This window comes from Ovis canadensis, chromosome 3 (genome assembly GCF_042477335.2).
Source record: "Ovis canadensis isolate MfBH-ARS-UI-01 breed Bighorn chromosome 3, ARS-UI_OviCan_v2, whole genome shotgun sequence".
In the NCBI taxonomy this organism is placed as follows: Eukaryota; Metazoa; Chordata; class Mammalia; order Artiodactyla; family Bovidae; genus Ovis; species Ovis canadensis.
The window spans coordinates 182,490,196-182,510,339 of record NC_091247.1 but is presented as its reverse complement, the minus strand read 5'-3'; the positions used below and the strand labels follow the sequence as shown (position 1 = coordinate 182,510,339).

The following is a 20,144-nucleotide window of genomic DNA, read 5'->3' as shown; positions in this document are numbered from 1 at the left end:
AAGCACAGCATTCATAATTTTTATAATGAGGTTACACATGGAAATGATAAATATTTTTAGACATTGAGTTAAACAAAATATGTCATTAATTTTTTTCTTTTTTACTTTTACCTTTTTTAATGTGGCTACTAGAAAATTTAGAATTTACACATGTGGCTCTCAGGACAGCAATGCCTTCAACAATCACATCCACTTGCATCCACCCCGGTGGTCTCACCTGAATCAGAGTGACACCCAAGATAATTCAACATAGTGATAAGACATCTAAGTTCGAATCACAATTCTGCCACTTAGTAGCTGGGTGACGGGCAGGTGACTTAGGGCAAGGCCTGACACATAGGAAAGTGAAAGTGTTAGTCGCTCAGTCATGTCCGACTGTTTGCGACCCCATGGTCTGTAGCCCTCCAGGCTCCTCTGTCCATGGGATTCTTCAGGCAAGAATACTGAAGTGAGCTGCCATACCCTTCTCCAGGGGATCTTCCCAACCCAGGGATGGAATGCAGATCTCCCGCATTGCAGGCTCATGGAAGGAGCTGCATAAAAGTCATTCCCATAGAGAGGCAGCCATGTGCAGTAGCCCCAGCCAGGAGCTCTGAATCCAGACGATGGATGGGCATCCTTCTCCTCTGCTCACCAGCTGTGTGACCTGAGGCTATCCCACCCTCCTCACTGCGGCACAGCCAGCGTCCTGGTGTAGAAGCTCCCAGCAGGGGCCACCATGTGGGCAGCACTCGGCACGCAGAGCCATGTGGTTCTCTTGCTTGGCTCCCGTGACTCCCACACCCACCACACGCACTCCCTGCCTTTTCCTTCTGTCTCAGGTCAGTTCTGTACCACTTCTGGCCTCAGCTGCAGCAACCACTACTTAAAGTTCACCAGGCCCCCTGGATGGTCCCTCCTATCCATTTCCCAGCATCTGCTGACCTTGGGTCTTAAAACCCAGAACTGTTACATCCCTCTTCTGCTTAAAACCCAGCAGTGGCTCCATGTTATCCATGAATAAAGGCTCCAAGATCCCCCAGAACCCACTAAACCCTCTAGGGTCCTCTCTCCCTTCACACCGAGGGCTCTTCACACCCACTCCCTCTCCAGTCCCCAAACATGCAGCCAGTTTTACTCTCTTCTGCCTTTCCCTCTCTCTTTTATCTTCCACGATCACCCGCACCATGTCAGTCTCATCAATGCTAGATTCAGCTCCAGAGATCCCTAAACTTCTCCCCGAGCCCTCAGTGGGTGTGACCCCGACAATGTGCCCGTACTGTGCCTATGCAGAATTCTGCTGCTCCATGGGCAACTCTAGCGCACTTTCAGGTGCATGCCTGACTCCCCTTACAGACTGTGAGCATCTTAGAAGTGAGGAGAGTGATGATGGATTGTTAAGGGCATGATACGGGCCAGCACTGCCTGAGGACTGGACACAGATTAGCTTCTTCCTCTTACCTGAAGGGCATCTGAGTCAGGTACTGATAACCACTATACAGCTGAGAGAGCTGGAAGAGAGAGGTTTTTGATATTTGATATTTGGTGAGCCAGAGTTCAAACCCAGGAGGTCTGGCTTCAGAGATCTCACGCTTAACCTCAATTTACATTTTTAAAAATAGCATATAATTGACACATAACACTGTAAATTTAAGGTATACATGTTGACTTGATATATTCATGTATTGCAATATGTTTACCATCACAGCATAAAACCTTCCTTTTTCCCATCACATAGTTATAAATTTTTTTGTGGTAAGAAAAAATTTACCACCTGCTCTCTTAGCGACTTTGAAATATATAATACAGTAAATATATATATATATATACACACACACATACAGTACTGTTGACTAGAGTCACTTTACCATGCACCAGATCTCCAGAGTTCATTCATCTTCTAGTTGTCTACTTATAGCCTTCAAGAATATCTCCCCAATTTCCCCTACCCCCAGCCCCTGTAACCACCATTCTATAGTCTGTTTCTCTGAGATTGGTTTTCTTAGATCCACATATAAATGAGGTCAGATAATATTTGTCTTTCTCTGCCTGATTTGTCTCATTAACATAATGCCCTCAGTGTCCATCCATGTTGTCACAAATGGCAGGGTATCCTTCTTTCTTGTGGCTCAATTATATGTGTGTGTATGTGTGTGTGTGTGTGTGTGTGTATACATATATATGTATGTATGTGTATAATATACACACACGTATATCCCCACATTTTCTTTATCCATTCTGACAGACACTGACAGACACCACTTAGGCTGTTTCCATATCTTGGCTGTTGTGGAGAATGCTGCCCTCAATTGGCTTTTATCTCCTAAGCTAGCATGGTTAACTTGGAAGCCAGGAGTTCAGAGAAGGTAGTCAATTTGCTGGAACTGGAGTCCAGGCCTCTTGGCTCTCGGTGGTCTTTTCTTCGGTGTGGTTGGTCATGTGCCTCCGCCACGAAAGCCCAGGCTGCTGGCCTGGAGCGGGAGGAGGGACCCTGGGCAGGCAGACATGGCCCGAAGCAGCGAGACGTCCACAGAGAGGTTGAAATAATAAGCCTGGCTGAGGGAGCATCTGCTTTGTTTGCTTGGCTTGGTGTGTTTTCATTACACAGATCTGGAATCTGATCCTGCCTGGGAGGCTCTGAGGCTCCCTTTATTCTCCTGTTGGGCAGAAAAGAGAGTGGGGTGGAGCAGCTTAGCCAAGAAGTGCTGACAGGCAGGCAAAGCCGGTCAAGTCCAGGGTCAAGACACTCCCTGTGAAAGCCCAGACAAAGGGGAGTGCTAGACAGGGACCTGGGGGAGACGGGCTCATTGTCAGGCCGTGTCGCACAGAGCGGTGATCATGTCATGGTGAGTCATACCTCTCCAAGCCAACCAACACAGTGCCTTGCCTGAAGGTCACATTCTCAAACCCTGAAGAGGAGGCTTACTACGGATGGCTTCAAGCAAGGAAAAGGCAGATGTTAGTGAGCCCTGCAAGGAGCCTGCTGCCCTCTCTTCAGCCCACAAAGGTCACACAAGAGGGGAAAAGGCAGGAGAGAGGTTCCAGTTGGGTCAAGGGAAGATTCTGGCAACTTTGATAAAACCACAACTAATGGTGCCATTTTGCTATTCATTGTGGAAGGTCTCTTAAGAGGAACCACTGAATGAATGCCATTTCAAAGTAAGTGTTAAGGGACAAAAAAGTTGACTCTTCAACACAACTGGGGTACTTTGTCAGATAATAGCACCCCTGGGTCTGGATTGGAAGAAGTATGGAAGGTCCTCAGCCAGCCTCATGCCTGACTTTACTGCTAGAATACCCTTTTCCAACCAGTCAGCCATGTTGCAGGCACCGTGGGAGGTGTTGTGGTATAGTAAGAGTAAGGAGTTTGAAAAATCAAATGCATTTGTACAAATAAAGATATTAAAGAATGTGGCTTAGTTGTGCAGGCAAATGGGTTTCCAGAATTAGACAGACTAGTCCATCAGATGCACGCATTGCTGGGCTGCCTCAGGCTTCCCTGTGCTGGGCCTGACTCAGAAAACTTACAATCTGAGAAGCAGAGCGGACTAGTGCTGTTTGTGGGAAGACGGCTTCCAAAGACAAAGGAGAGGAGAATGGGTGAGTCTTCTACATTTACCCCATTTCTCTTTCAAACCTTCTGATCTGAATCTGTCACTTCTGAGGAGGAGTGAGCGGCGGGGGCAGACAGGCCAGCAATGTCGCTCCCTCCACATAGAAAGAAACTGCAGAAGTTTGGAAATGAGAGACTCCCCTAATAGCTTTCCTCCAACCTAAAGGTACCCTGCTGCTGAAGACAAGGGCCGAGAGCCCCCAGGGCCCAGGGAAAAGGTCTGTCTCCAACAGGAGCCTCAGCGAGAACACCTTCCTGCAGACAGCCTCATTGCCAGCAGAGCTTAGACAGCCAGTAGCCAGTAAATGCGTCGACCCTGCGAGAAACGGAAAATTCCACCTCAAACTGGCTTAAACACTCTGAAAGCCCAAGGATTAGTGTCTCAGTGTCGCTGAGGTCCTGGGTGCATTCTGTCTCTGCCGGCTGGCCCCAGTCCCAGCTTCACTCTTGGGCAGCTTCCTCGGTCTTAGCCCTGCTGCTAGTGGCATTCTGGGATGTTCTCTTCCGTCTCATTGAGCTGATCTATTCATGAGTCCAGCCCTGGGCCATTGAGACAAGAGTGCCATGTTCTGGTTGACCGATTATAGTCTGGATTCACCTGTTGTGTGGGGAATAACTTCAGTTCCCCCTGAAGCCCATGGTCAGGTGGAGGTGGGTAGATGCCTAAACAAAACTGGAGTTCTGTTAGGATGGAGGAAGTGGAGAATAAGTTTTGAGTAGACCCTGAGATGGGAACTTGCTTCAAGATGCACATTGGGATCTGAGCTTGAAAGCACTGGCTTGGGACGTGAGAGAAGCAAGATTAGGCAGGGGAGAAGTTGAACTGCAGTGCAGTTACAGCCCACTCCAGTACTCTTGCCTGGCGAATCCCGTGGACAGATGAGCCTGGTAGGCTGCAGTCCATGGGGTCGCTTAGAGTCAGACACGACTGAGCGACTTCACTTTCACTTTTCACTTTCATGCATTGGAGAAGGAAATGGCAACACACTCCAGGGTTCTTGCCTGGAGAATCCCAGGGATGGGGGAGCCTGGTGGGCTTCTGTCTCTGGGGTCGCACAGAGTTGGACACGACTGAGCGACTTAGCAGCAGCAGCAGTTACAGCAGAGACCTCAGCTGACTCTGTAAGGAGTTCCAGGGCTGAGGTGGCCCTTCAGAATCATCCCAAATCATGGCAAGGGGCTGTGCCATTGAACTCCTGCCCCAATCCATCATCAAGTGTGGGCTGCCCTAGGAGTGTGGTGTAGGCTTGGGCAAGGCATCTCCCCTACCTAATATGTCACATATGTATTTGTTTACTAACTCCTCACCCAACCCCATCAGTGTATTCCCTGGTGCCCACAACAGTGCCTGGCTTACAGTAGGGGATCAATATTTATCAAATGAATGGCTGGATTTGGGAGCCAGACAGACTTTAGCTAGAATCTCAGCACTTCCATATGCCAGCTCTAGGTCCTGCAACCAATTACATAACCTTGCTGGGCCACAGTCTTTTCATGTGTGAAATGGGGAAGTCACAGTACTTACTATATAGGATTGTCATAAAGGCTATGTGAATTAATACACAGCTGTTACAGTAGCGCATTAAGAGTAGCCGACGTGGTCCATCATTATTGTTGTTACAGTCATTATTATTGTTTATTCACCAGATGAGTCAATCAGTCCCTACCCAGTGGCCCCCTCAGCCCCCAGCCTCTTCTTTCCACCCAGAGGTAGAGGGGTGATTCAGGTGGTGGCAGCCTGCCCCGTGAGTCAGTTCTGAGCCTCAGCCATGCCAGGGTCCCTGGCACAGGCTACCCTGTCCAAGAGGCCCTGGGGTTGAGTCATCTGGGCCACAGTTGCAGCTGGGGGGCACCTCGGCTGTGGAGTTTGGCTGGTAGAGTTTGTCCTCCCCAAGACCTTCCAGGAAGAGACTGGGCACCTGCCCCATTGTACTCCCAGGGGCTACCCTTTGCCAGCTCAAATATATCTGTCAGGAGAGTTTGCAAAAGATCCAAGTGAGGATACAGGGTAGGGGTGGGAAGGAAAAAGAAGGAAAAGAGTTGCCTCCATCCTTTGCATTCAAAGCAGGGCAGTGTCGTGAACAGATCATGGGGTTCTGATCTCAGCAGACCAGTTTCGAGTCTCCATCCCTCTGGGGCACCTTGGACAAGCCCTTTGCTTCTCTGAGTCTCACTGGTGAAGTGGGAGGTTACAGGGAGGCTTGACTGAGTGGTCATGTTGTCTGCAAGTCCCGCATCTTCCATGAGGAGGTCTCAGGTCTGCTCTCTGTGGTCTCTGAGCTTCAGTGACTCTTATAGAAGGGGAGGAGGAATTCTCCATCTCCACATTTCCCCCACCTCCCACGGGAAGAGGTAGGGCCAATCTGATATATCCTTCTTTCCTTCCTTCATTCAGAAGCTCTCTATTGAGCACCTGCAGCATGCCAGGTGCTGTGCTAGCATGGGGTGTAGGAATCACTGGCTAGTGGGAGAGGCAGATAGGATATAAATGAGCAAACAAATACACTTATAAACTTTACTCAGTACAGGCAGAAGAACAACATGTTGTTAAGAGAGAAAAACATGGTAGAGCTGTTGGAGAAACTTCTGAGGTGGTGGCCCATGAGCACAGGCCACAGACTTGAGGAAAGAGAATGAGCCAGCCTTGCAAAAGCAAGAGTGAAGACCGTTCCAGAGCGAAGCACATATGTAAAAGCCCAAAGGCAGGAAAGAGCTGGAGTGGTTGAAGAAGTGCCAGGGGACCAGTGTGTGGGAGCACTGCGGACACATGCAGAGTCTGAGAGGAGGTGAGCAAAGGGGCTGGGTGCACAGGGGCCCACCTCCTGATGCCCCTCATCTCAGGGACCAGCCTGGCACAGCCTGTTCCCACTGCCTTAGCACTGTTGCCTCATTAGTTTTTTCCAGTTTTATAGTTGTTTACAGAGACACGGCTCATGAGGGTACACCATGGCTGGATTCCCCTAGGGTTGTTTGTGAAGTGTAAATGAGATGCTGTAGATAAACTGTGTGGTACAGTTCTTGGCATAGTTAGTGCTCAAGGAGAAATAGGTATCTTGAAAAAATACATGTAAAAATAATGAGAATATTTACAGACCCATGCCAACACCCACTTCGAACTGTTACTCTGATATTTAAAAGAGAAGAGAAGCCTTGGGTTTCAAGTCATCCTCTTTTCCATAATTACAATGAAGAAAGTCAGAGTAGAATCCAGCGCCTCATCTGGGAAGCCTGCCCTGGCTCCCACTGCAGGGTGCACCAGGGTCCCTGCCGCAGCATCTGTCACCCTCTATTGAATCGTCTGGTTACCGGTCTTTCCCGTGGACTATGAACTCCTCAATGACAGGGACTGTTCCTTGATTCTCCATTTAATATAGTAGTTAAACAACATTTTATTTCAGATAGGTTTAAAGACTAGTCCAAATTGCTTACTCTCATTAACTAGCCCACCTTAAGCTAAGAGACTTGTCTTGATGAATCAATCTAGAATAGAATTTATGTCATTTAAAAAGCACAGTGTCCTTGTAACTTTCCTAAGGTGGGGACTGGTTTAAAGTACGGACCAGTTTATTGGCTATCCCACCCCGCCCGCTGCGGGTTTCTCAAACCCACGTTTCACAGGAGGAGCAGACAGGCTCTTCTCCAGGGACGTTGCACCAGAGGCTTGCGTTATTCACTGCTGGGGGAGGGTGCCAGAAGCAATAACATTAGGCCCACAGTTCCCAAACTCTGCGCCCAAGGCCCTAGGGCAGCAGAGTGTATTTTAAATTTTCAGGGGGAAACACAGCAGTTCTCGGCATCAGTCAATCACCATGCAAATTACTAGCCGAGGTGGTTCACAGTTTCAACATTAGATCACAGCGTATTCCTTTCAGTGACATCACATTTTTGCAAAACTGGGGTTTTGGTGGTGGTTGTGCTAAAAGGCAAGTACTATATGAGAATCGGTATGGAACAGGAAATGGGGGTGAAGTGTCTGCTCTGATTCTAAAGCCCAGGAATGTATGCAGTGCCCAGCAAGCACACATGGCTCGTTTGTAAGTGATGGTAGTTATTTATGAATGAAATAAAGATATTATGTACATTGTTTATTTCAGTGACTAAGCTGGTAGGACATAAATAGTTGGCGCTTCTTTTGGCCTTGGAATGCCGTGAAATCATTCCTTAGATGGGCATCGTACATCCAGAAAGTGGGGACTCGTGCACTAGGTTTTTTGTAACTCCCATTTAACTCTTTTAAGCTTTTGATGCTGAACTCAGGAATGATTTTGAGCTTAATTCTGTGAGCATGGCTTAATGATGTATGCATGGAACCTACCCTTGAGAGTGAAGCAGCTACAGGGCTGGGAAATATTTACTGGGAGGGAAAACAGATATTTAGCTCATCTCTCTCACTCCATCTAACTAGCTTCTTAATGAGCGTAGACCACTTTGGAATGAGCTGGAAGCACGCCTTCCTGTTATAAAAACAGAAAAACAAGCATGCGTTTGTGTGCCAGGGTTATGGTTTTATTATCTCGAACTAGGAGTGGCCTGAATATCCAGCTGGCTCAACCAGCTAATTATTGCCGGAAAAGGAGACTACAGAGCAAGTGTTCTGAAGCTACAGTTATTATTTTTGGTAGATCCCCCTGCTTAGCTTTTAGCTTATTCATAAATAAATCAGCCAGTTCAGTAAATTGCCTCATATAGTTAGTTATCTTTGAAAACAACAAGCTTGCCCCGGTCATCACAGCAGATGGAGCCTGCTCCAAACTGGGCCTTCAACAGAAACCTGATGGAGATGGATTTGGCTGGGGTGAGCTGCTGGTCATACTCGCCTGAAACATTTTCTAGGCTATTGAAATAGGGCGATGGGCTTCAAAGGCTCATGTGTATTTCTATCAATGTTGATTCTGAACCATCTTCTAAGAAGGATCTTGGCACCATTCCCAGTGTTCACCGCTGAGGGCAAGTGGGATAGCCCTTCCTCCAAGCATGAATCCCTCTTAGCCCTCAGCTTCCACAAAAAAACTTCAAGGCTCCGTTTTCTGCTGATACTTGTGAGTCTCTTTTCAACAGGCAGCATCAGTCCCAGGGCCAGTGTACCACCTTTCCCCTTTGCCTGGATTCTCTTCGCCCAGCTCTTCCCATGACTGGCCTCTTCATTCATTCTTTCAGCAAATATTGAGGCATCTTCTGTGTGCCAAACACTATGCTGGGTTTCAAGGTATTAAAAGGAATGATAATAATAGTTAACATTTGTTGAAATCCTGTAATGAATGAAGAGTTCTTCTAAACCATTTATATGTATCTCATTTGATGTTCAACAGCAATCAAGTCATCCACACTGGATATTAACAAGTTACCCACATTTTGCTAATAAGGAAAGTAAGACACAGAGAAGCTAAGTACCTTCCCCCAAGGTCTCACAGCTAACAAGTGACGGAGCTGGGCTTTGAGCTTGCATTCTTCAACATTTTGTTGTATTGTCTCTCTAGAAAGACACAGGAGGCTCTGGTTTTATTCAGTATTGGGCTTACATTTTAATGGAGGAGAGAGACCATAATCACATTATCAATTAAGTCATTTCAGCTAGTCAAAGCTGGTAAGAAAAAAAATAGTAATTGAGTAGAGACTTCTCAGAGTGGCAGGAAGGAGTAGCTACTTGATATCAAGTAGCTGGAAAAGCCTCTGAAAAAAAACAGCCATGGGAAGGTGCCCAGGAAAATGATTTCAAGCAGAGAGAATAGCAAGTGCAAAAGCAGTGAGGCAGGGACAGGTTGGGCCGAGTGCAAAAGAAAAAGATGACCAGGAACCAGATCGTAGAAGCTTTTTAACCTGGGCTGCACACATTTTCCTGGGGAGCTTACAAAAATACTGATGCCTTGGCCCATGCCCAGAGATTCTGAGGAAATCAGTCTGAGGTTTTGGCTCAGGCAAGAGGAATTCTAAATGAGATGAGAGCAGCAGTCCAGTGCAGAATGGTGGTGGCGTGGACCAGGGCAGTGGTGGTGGAAAGGCAGCATCTCTCCTTCAGCCCTGCTCCCTCCACACCACCCACCTCTGGTCCATGGGAAGCATGCACATCCTTAGCCGGATAAACCAAAAGCAGGATGCTCACCTGCAGATAGCCTGGGAAGGATTCAGCACCAGAGATAGAGCAGTCTTGGTGGGTGTCCCACTGAAGCCCCTACTGGACATAGCACAAGGGAGAGCGGTAGGCTGACATAACCTTTCCCTAAGAAATCACCGTCTCACAGTCTCTAATCTCTGACAGCCCAGCCTTATTATATCAACGTGGGTGAAGCTATCAGTTCTTGGCCATAGTGGTGTCTGTCACAGCTCACTCTGGGAGGTGGCATCTTTGTCTTCTTGCTACAGCACTAGCTGAGACAGAGTGTACATTGGGGTTGTCCAAAGAAATGGAAACCATAAGAAGGGTATACATAGACTTATTTTAAGGCATTGGTTTATGTGATTAATTTGGTGGTGCTAGTGGTAAAGAATCCACCTGCCAATGCAGGAGACAAAGGAGATAAGGGTTCAGTCCCTGGGTTGGGAAGATCCCCTGGAGGAGGGCAGGGCAACCCACTCTGGAATTCTTGCCTGGAGAATCCCCTGGACAGAGGAGCCTGGCGGGCTACAGTCCATGGGGTCACAAAGAGTTGGATATGACTGAGAGATTTTGCTCTCATGTTGGGATGGGTTAAGAAGAGAGTGACTTGGGCATACCTGGATGGCTCACATCCAGTGGATGAAAACCAGACTGAAGGCAAAGAGCTGTGACTTACCCTGTATGATCAGTCATTGGAACCATTTGAGCACTCTTGGTCTAATATACAGTAGGACAAGTTCCCTGAGATGGTATGAGCTGCCTTGCCCCGTAGTGAGCTCCCTGTTACTGCTTGAGGCGATCAAGCAAAGAGCACACAGTCTGCTGAGGCTGTAAGGTGACTTTCCCAGGCCTGGATGAAGCCCACTGAGGAGATTCGGAGTTGTCTCTTGGCTCTGTCTCCAGTTTGTCTCCCTCTGCACATGTATGCACGCGTGCAAGCACACACACACTCACACTCACATGAGGGAGGTGAAGCAGTTCAAAAAGCCGGAGAGGAGGAGAGTGTGAGAAACCCCACGGGGATCCAGTGAGGAAAACGAGGAGGAGAGATGGGAAGGAGACAGTGCTGAGAGGGGTGGGCCAAGTGGGGAAGGGGAGGAGGAGGGAGAGGAAGAGACAGGAAAGGTCGCCTCTCTCTAGAGGCGACCACGGGAGATGCAGAGGGAGAGGGGGCAGAGAGGGGACAGGCGGTACTACAAGTAGGAGGCAAAGCATGGGAGAAGGCAGTGGACATGGGAGAGAGGAGGCATGGGGCCCAGGAGGAGGGGGGGTGGGCAAGGCCGAGGAAGCAGGGCACAAGAGACAGGGCCGGGCCGCAGAGTGGGTAGGGAGGTGGGTGAGGATGTGAGTCTTCAGAGTCAAGGAATTCACTGGGCACAGGTCCCCAGAGCAGCAAATGGGTAATCTTGAGTCACAGCTCATTTACAGTTTCCTGTTTTCAGCTTGTCTCTGTGAACAGTTGGAGGGGTTTCCAGCTAGTAAATACATCGGAGTGCCAAGACTCCCTTCCCTGCCTGTGGCCGTTCCATGGCTGCCCGTCCCCAGCACCTTCTCACGCCACCTCCCTTTATGCCCTGAGCACCAGCCCAGCAGCTCCTCCAGCACCACCCAACAGGCCACCTGCTCCCCTCTGCAAGGCCCCTGACTTCACCAGGTTCTCAAGGCTCATGAAGGAAGCCGTAAGCCTCTTCCAAGTACTGCACTCACGCTCACCGATTGCGCCACTGGCGCTCCACTAGGAAGCTGTAAACCTTTTAAGTGTGGAATCCAGCCCAAGCATTTACAGAAAAATTTACTTTATAAAACAAGTTTCCCTGAAACACAGTTTCTTTGCCTTTTTCCAAGACCCCGTATTTTTCCTTCCATCCCCTTCCACTCTTCCTAGTTACAAGAGTTATAAAGAATTATAGAGTTACATCTTTATCCATCCTTCTTCAACTCAACCCAGCAGACATGTCTGGGCCATCCACAGCATTGCAGACAGCAGGGTTACAACTGGGAACAAGACGCCTTGTCTGCCCTCAGGAAGCTTGTGTCTAATGGGGAGACAGACATGGAGCCAGGGGTGGAGTCGGGTTTTACGGGGCTCAGACAGCACACAACTTGAGCATAAAATGACCAGCCTATGTATAAGAAACCTGGGTTACGTGTTCAGTCCTGGAGAGGACAGGATGAGTGCCCCACCCAAATACCCGACTCTAGAAGGGTTCACGAAGGTTGAGATGACCATTAATTAATTAAACCACTGCATCTATACTTTCTCTCTTTGCTCTCTTTTGTCTATCCTGTGAATAAATGAATGCATATATGATGCATTCTACAGATATTTACTTAAGGATGAAGTTTAGCTTCTATAACAAAAACCTAAGTTGGCTTAAACAAGCTAGGACCTTCCCTCTCACATAACCGGCTCCTTCCATCCTTCCTTCCTGGGGTGTTGCCTTTCAGATACAAAGTCTATGATGGTGCCCCTCCAGCCAGCCAGATGAGGAAAGAAAGAATTGTGAAGCATTCCCCCTTCCTGCCTCACACACACATTTCCCTTTTAAGGCAGACCTGGAAGTTCAAACCCAACTTCTGCTCAAGTCCCATTGACCAAAATGTGATCAACCAGCCTTGAGTACATGAGCACACACAGGTGCCAGGGAGATGAGGAAGTATAATGTTTATTCTGGATGGTCATGCACCCCCAGATTAAGGCATTTCACAGCTATATAAAAAGAGAATGGATGCTGTGGACAACTAGAAATCTCTGAGACAGGCTGTGGCGTATGTTGTGCTTACTAGGAAACTGAGGTGCAGAAGTAGCTCTGGTTCTTTCCAGGTCCATCCACTGACAAAACTGAATTAAACAAGCTGTTCCTGCAAGCTACCAGCCCCATTCTTTAATTTCAGTAACTCTGACACTCTTTACCAGATCCCAAATGTTGGCCGAGAATGAAATACTGTGACCACCCGAGGGGCAGTTGAAGGAAGAGGAAGCAATATAGACTGTGAAGAAGTTGCCAGGGGGAAAAAGGAAGAGAACCAGAAGAGAATAGTGAAACCAAATTTTAAGTTTAGTGATTTCATATACCATGGAGTGTCAAAGCAGCAAGAGGACCCAAAGAAGCTCGATTGGATTCACCAATGAGGAGGTCAGAAGTGACCTTTGCCAAGTCATTTTGTGTGGAATGGTGGGGAATGGAATCCAAAGAGAGTTGGTTTGGGAGTGAGTGGAAGATGAGGATGCTGAGATAGAGAGAGCGGTGGTAACTGAGGTACTGAAAAGCAGGAACAACCTGAGATTAGTGGATCCGTGATCATGATTCAAAAGATAAGGAATCAATGACCCATGGTGGATTCATGTCAATGCATGGCAAAACCAATACAGTACTGTAAAGTAAAATAAAGTAAAAATAAAAATTTTAAAAAAAAAAGAAGAAAAAAGAATCAATGAAGAGCAAGAGCTGAAGAATGCATGGCAGAAATACAGTTTGGCTGCTTTAACAAAGGCCAAAATAACAATGGCTTAAAGAAGATTAAAGGTTTACTTCACTCTCCTGTAGGAGTCTGAGCATACACAATCAAGGGCAGACTAGGGACACCATGGTGTGGGAAATCCGGTTCCTTCCACCTTATTAGTCAGTCGTGCTCAACGTGCAGCTTCCATCTTGTGGCCCATGAAGGCTGCACCAGCTCCCACCATCATGTAAACATCACAGCCGGGTAGAAGAAGGGAGAGGGAAAGGGAAGTTTTCTTTCATCTTAAAGGCACCACCCAGAGATTGCTCACATCACATCCGCTCACATTTTCACTAGCTGGACTTGGACACTTGGCTACATCTACCGAGATAAGGGAGACTGAGACAAAGTCATCTTTAGCTGAGAGACCAAATCCCCAGAAAAAAACTTCAAGGGTCCTATTGCTGAGGAAGGAGGGGACAGCAAGCAGTCAGAGCCTTAGGGGACCTAGAACAAAGGGTGGTTTCGGCCTTTGGTGGGAGGAGGCTCATGGTCTCAGAGGCGGGGACACAAAGAGAGCAGAGAGGAGGTCTGCCAAGCTGTTTACTATCTGTTGGGCGGGGAGCAGGCATGCACTTGTAAGTACCCTGAGATGGTTCAGAGAACACTGTGCTTTTGGAGTCCTAGGTTTCATTCTCAGCTCTGTGCTTAGCTGCTCTCTGGCCTTGGACAAGGAAAGAGATCTCCGTTTCCACATCTGTTAAATGGTTATAATAATGCCCACCCTGTCTGCCCCACAGTCCTGTTTCGAGTTCCAGAAGAGAACTGAGGAGATGTTCTGTAAGTGTGAGGTCGGGGCAGATGTGGACGGCATCGTTATGGGGGGATGGAGTGGTCTAGGCACTGCTGAGCCTGAAGGGCAGGGGAAAAAGGGCTGGAAGAAGCTGGAAGGACAGCACCACCCCACACACAAACTCCACACACCCATCCCCGAGGATCTGGCCTCTGCCCACTGCTGGCCAAGAAACTCCTCTGTTGTCCAAGTGAGGATGACAGGGGAGGGGGCATGCAGCCATGCACAGGGGCTGGAGTCAGCCTCTGGTGTGTCTTGAGATCGCCCTCGCAGAGCCTTGGCCTCATCCCCTGCCCTTGGCCTTGGAAGCTCTCCTGAGACCTCTCGCTGACCCCAGGGCACACCCCGTGTCCCTGGCCTCAGCCCAGTAAACAGCATGAGTGAGTTTCTCCCCCAGGCCTCTGGCCTAGCAGAGCTAGCTGTGTCCAGAGCAGTCACACTCCCAACACACTCCCTCCACACACATACATGCCCACACTGCCTGCACACTCAGAAGCACCACACCATGTGCATCACACGTGCAAATACCCCACACATATGCCACGAACTGCACATTCCACACACACTACACGTCCCCCACACACTTCACACACACAGCCTATGTGCACACACCTGCCCGTGCACACCACACGCACACACACACACACACACCTACACTGGTCTCTATCCCATATCACACCCCCTACCCGGCTCCCCACACTGCTGCAGGAGTGCTTTTTCTCAAACATAAATGTGGCTACTTTCTTGTTTAAACTCCTTTCCATCAAGTGGCTGTCCAGAGCCTTCAGGCTAGCATTCTAGCCCCTGCCAAAGCTGTTGAGGCCCACCATGGTCTATTCCCTGAAGACCCTCTTCAGGTATCTCCACCCTCCTGCCCCCTCAGCTGGTCTGGACCACTGGCCTGTCCCCCTCTCCCAGCTCCTCCTGCCCCTGGCTTGTCCATCCTCCATCCTCTCCAGAGAATGTACCTGCTTCATAGTCCATGTGAGAATCGTATTCCCTCTCCTGACCCCTGTTCAGAGCCCACCCCTCCTATAAAGACTCCCTTGACTTCCCCAGGTGGAATGCTGCCTTTGGAGAGCAACTTGCATCCTGTGTCTGCCTCCGCTGCCAGGCAGATGATCTTCTCACGGTCACTATAAATGCAGCCCTGGGTCCCAGCACGGGGTATGTGCTCAGTGAACACCAGGTATGTGGTACTCATCCTCTCATCCTCCCAACAGATCAAAGTAGAAAACCAGCACGACTACCAGGACATCACCAGCATGGTGGCTATGGCCAAAACCTATGCCACCACCGAGGCCTTCATTGACTCCAAGTATGACATCCGCATCCAGAAAATTGGATCCAACTACAAAGCGTACATGTGAGTCCCTGGGCAGGGGCAGGGGCTGGGAGGCTGGAAGGAAGGGTAGGAGCAGAGTGTGAGAGAAACCGAGACTAAATCCCATGGCAGAGACCCCATAGGGACATCTTATCTTCCCTTTCCGTCTCCATTACTTCCTTTCATCTCTGGTTAGCACAGAGGAAGGCTGCTGTTCCATCATGGCTTATTCCAGGGCAAAAGTCTGTCTACCTAAATGAAGGCCATTTCCCCCAGAGAAAGACTGTTGGCCTCTTTCCAAGTATATAGGGGATGTATGTCACAGGAGACATACATAGAAGGGACACTTGGGGACACATCAGGGGTGGCCTTGAGTGCCTTGCTGAGGATTTGGGATTTTCTTCTCTTCCCTTCTGAGCAGAGAAGTGTCATGACCTGACCTGTAACCATGAAAGGAAGGCTCTGGGGCTATGGGCTGCAAAAGGGTTTCTCTGGGGCTAATAAGATCAGGTAGATTACACCAGATTTCTTCACCTGCAAGCAGTAAAAACCACATCTGACTAATATGGTGGGATGTTTTTAAAGGGAATTTATTAGAAACCCATGGATGATCAGAAACTTAAAAAAACTAATCCCAAATTACCAATTTCAGAAATATTGTGATTCAGGGCAGCCCCAGGAATCTGGGTAGCCAGAAGTAATAAACAATCTTCGTGGCACTCCATTAGGAAGGGAATCTACTGTAATCATTTTCAGGGCTTAACTCAAGATTACGATTCCATGGAAACAGTGCTGATTAGTCCAACGGTGGTCACATGATTATCAGAAGACGGCAGATGATCAGTATAGAGAGTCCCACCAAGACAGCATGCAACACAGGCAGGGCCATTATCCAGTGGAGATAGAGGTTATGTGACTAAAAGAAAAGGGATGAATGCCAGAAAATTCATCACACATTCAATCCAGGGGTGGTTCAAGCAGATGGTGACTCATGCTGGAGCTGTGGTTACAAGGATGAGTGGGAGCTCTTAACTGCATGGAGGCCTCGGTCTTTTCTGCTCCAAGGCCTCTCTGTCTTACTTTGGAATAGTGCTGGTTCCACTTGAAATGATGAGACTCCAGAGAGGCAATAAGTGCCTGGTCTCCAAGCCTGGATGGAGTGCTGATTGCATGGTTCCACCTTTGAAGACTGCAACAGATGGTTCTGGACAGTTGGAAAATCTCTCTATGTGCTTCTGTGTTTTGGAGCTGTGCTCTAGGTCAGGGTCAGCAAACCACAGCCCACAGGCCAAGTCTAGCTCCCACCTGTCTCAGTAAGTAAGGTTGAGTTGATCACAGCCATACATCTCCATTTCTGTATTATCTAGGGTTACTTTTGCTCTACCTGGATTGCTTAGACTGGAGATTGGCAACTTTTTTTTCTGTAAGTGGCCAGATGGTCATTTTAGGCTCTGCAGGCCTCACAGTTTCGGTTGCAACCACTCCACTCTGCCACTGCCTGGAAAACTGTAGAAAATGCAGTCCGTTGACCTACAAGGAAATATGCCCAGGAAAGGGATGGAGCCAAGGAATACTTCTGGCCTGTCTTGCCAACCATTCTCCCACCCATGAGCCAGGCCAGACCTGTCACTGCTCTCAGATGCCTTCAGGGTGATAAAGTCACCTCCCCACACCCATAACCCCTCTGAGTCGGAGAACATTCTAGTGCATGGTCCAACACATTCCTGAGGCCTCCACCATCCCTCATGATATCATTTCCCTCCTCTCCTCATTGTTAACGTTTCCACTTGACATTGACGACACCTTGTCCCAGTTTCTCTTCTTGAGGATTACCTCATTGCCGCATTCTTTATGCTGAGCCTTTCTGTCCTGACAGCTCCAATTTGTCATTAGTTATGGCGTTTCCTGGACCCTGCATTGGCCCACGTCCGAGGGAAGGGGTTTGTGTCAGACCTCAGTGTAGAACGCCATCTCCACCCATGACCGTTCAACGTCCTTTCTGGCCCACTTCCTGCCCTGCACTCAGGCCTTTGTGCTTGTTGCTACTGAGTGTCATTGTGTCTAAGTTCTCTCAGTAGACAGAGCTGGGAAATAAATGTGTGTGTCTCAACCCGTGTATACACACATGTCTGTAATTATTTCTCTCTATATATCCGTCTATAGCTAAAGCTAAAGAGTACATATTGATGTGTCAGACTTTCAACTAGTACTCGGTTTTCAACATGATTCACTTTAGCCTTCCCAAGTTGCTTATCTGTAACTTTCCACTCCCAACAGGGAAAAAACCTGGCTTCCCCCATCCTCCATCCACATACTTCTTTGTTCAATCCCAGCACATAGGTATAGCTGCAGAACTGTCAAGCTGTAGCCCCATGAGAAACAAATTTGCCAACTATGGTAGAGGACTTACATATGGTTTCTTCTGTTCTTAGGCACCCAGTCTCCACTAATTTCCAAAGTTAGTTAGGTCAGCACCTTTCCCCTCACCCCTGCCCTCTTCAACAAGGGGGTCAGCATCAAACCTGTCATAAACATAGATCCCGTTGTCACAGCCTGCATTCCATCCTGCATTCAAGCAGCTGCATCATGTTTGGGCCAGTCAACTTTTTTCCCCAAACCTGTGATCGGCTCTGCCATGGAGAGTCATGGGTAAGAGCACAGAGTTTCTCAGATACAGTTTGGTGGCTTCTGTCATTCAATGAGACTGATTATAATAATAATGTCCATCTCGTTAGGTTTTGTGAGACTGAAGCCTGTGTTTATAAAGCTTTTAGACCCATGTCTCAGACATAGAAAGCACTCACTAAATACCAGCTCTCTCTATCATTATCTTCTTGGAAGGAGACCAATCTAGCTTGTGCTCCTGCTGTTTCTGGCATTAGAATGCTTTCTTTTCTCATCTACACTTACTGAAAAATAATAGTAGCACCCACTGTACTAAGAGATTTATGAGAATCTTTCCTTTAATCCACATGATGCCCTATAAGCATGGTACTAAAATGGTTCCTATTTACTAATGAGAAAATACTCAGAAATGTTGTCCATGGTTATACTAGGAAACACTACCACCAGGGTTCAAACTCGTACCTGTCTGACTCAAGTCAGTTCTTACCTTCCCTTGTCACCATACAGATCCCACTCTACCATATCCTACTCATCCTTCCAGGTACATCTCAGTCACTACCTTCTGGGGTCACATAAAGTGTCTAAAAAGTTGTTTCCCCAGAATGCCTCACACCTCATGTGTACTGCTAACCCTACCATGCCTATGTTCTGGTTTTAGGCTAGTCTACCCTTTAAGGTAGTGAACAGCTGGAGGAGGGAGGTCATCTCTGCACACTCAGATTAGTCCTGTAGTCAGGACATAGGGTGGCCTGATGATTGTTTGCCAAATTGAATTTAACTGCATTGAGTTGAACTGAACTGAACTGAACCAACTGAAGCTTATCAATGTCACTTTAACCTTTATGGCTCCTGTTGGCCACCTGGTCTCAGCATCTGCTATCCTCAGATACATTGTATTTTCTCTTTTAGAAAGACATTTGATAGCACTGGTTCACCCTTGAAGCTCAATCCTTGGTCATGAAACAGATCACTTTATCACTTCCATTTTGCTTAAAGCCATTCAGTCTTTGCTGAATCCAGATATGCCACTGGATATAGTTGTCTGTATTTCTCTTCAGCATACACAACCCCTTACCTAGTAAGTTGTTGCCTGGAACCTGCTACCTGCCAGGAACCCTTGGACACTAGAAGTACAGAGGGACGAGTCAAACATGCTCCCTGCCCTCAGGGAAGTCAGCACACTAAAGCGGTCATTGCAACTGAGATGAGCATTTCTAAACATTGGTAGAATGTAGTATAGGGGGTTCTTATTGGGGAAGTGTAATGGCACCCCACTCCAGAACTCTTGCCTGGAAAATCCGATGGACGGAGGAGCCTGGTGGGCTGCAGTCCGCAGGGTCGCTAAGAGTCAGACACGACTGAGCGACTTCACTTTTACTTTTCACTTTCATGCATTGGAGAAGGAAATGGCAACCCACTCCAGTGTTCTTGCCTGGAGAATCCCAGGGATGGGGGAGACTGGTGGGCTGCCATCTCTGGGGTCGCACAGAGTCGGACACAACTGAAGTGACTTAGCAGCAGCAGCAGCAGTAGCAGCACGTCAGAAAGTCGCATTTTCAGATGAAACTTGAAAGATGAGTAGGACTTAGGGAGACAAGGATGGAGATGAAGACTGTATCAGGCAAAGGGGAAAAGTGTATGGAGGCCTATACACAGGAAAAAATCCATGGGCTTTGGAGCACCCGGAGGGAGGTCAGCTGTTGCTGGAGCAGAAAAAGCAAGAGAACTGAGAGGGTGATGAGGCAGACAGAGACAGAAGGCCTTCCTGCTCTTCACCATGAAAAGGCAGTCACTTCTCGCCATTGGTTATTTTTCCTACATTCTAGTGCTCAAAAAAGATTCCAGAGTCACCGGGGGCTATACTACCCTAGTTCTTCTAAAAAAAAACAGGAGGCCATTTGAAGGATTTAATCTGATAGTGTAGGCATTCATTAAATTCAATTTTACATTTCAAAGGTGGCTTAGGAAAAGATACATAAGACCCAAGAAATAAGACAATCAACATAAAGGGAAATAAAAACACAAAAAATAAATCTGAAGACAGGATGCTTATCTAAGAATGCACGTCATAGTGGGCTTCCCAGGTGACGCTCGTAGTAAGGAACCCACCTGCCAATGCAGGAGGCATAAGAAACATGGGTTCGATCCCTGGGTCAGGAAGATCCCCTGGAGAAGGAAATGGCAGCCCACTCTAGTATTCTTGCCTGAAGAA

The 20,144-nt window shown here is 47.9% G+C and overlaps 1 protein-coding gene across 2 annotated transcripts in view; it reads left to right on the top strand.

The window, feature by feature from the left end:
- SYN3 (synapsin III) overlaps nucleotides 1-20,144 on the top strand; it is a 490,317-nt gene that overhangs the window by 437,153 nt on the left and 33,020 nt on the right. For both annotated transcript variants that reach the window (XM_069585265.1, XM_069585264.1), the window contains exon 8: nucleotides 15,207-15,349. In XM_069585265.1, the coding sequence (XP_069441366.1) occupies nucleotides 15,207-15,349 (143 nt within the window). The remainder of the gene's footprint in view (nucleotides 1-15,206; nucleotides 15,350-20,144) is intronic.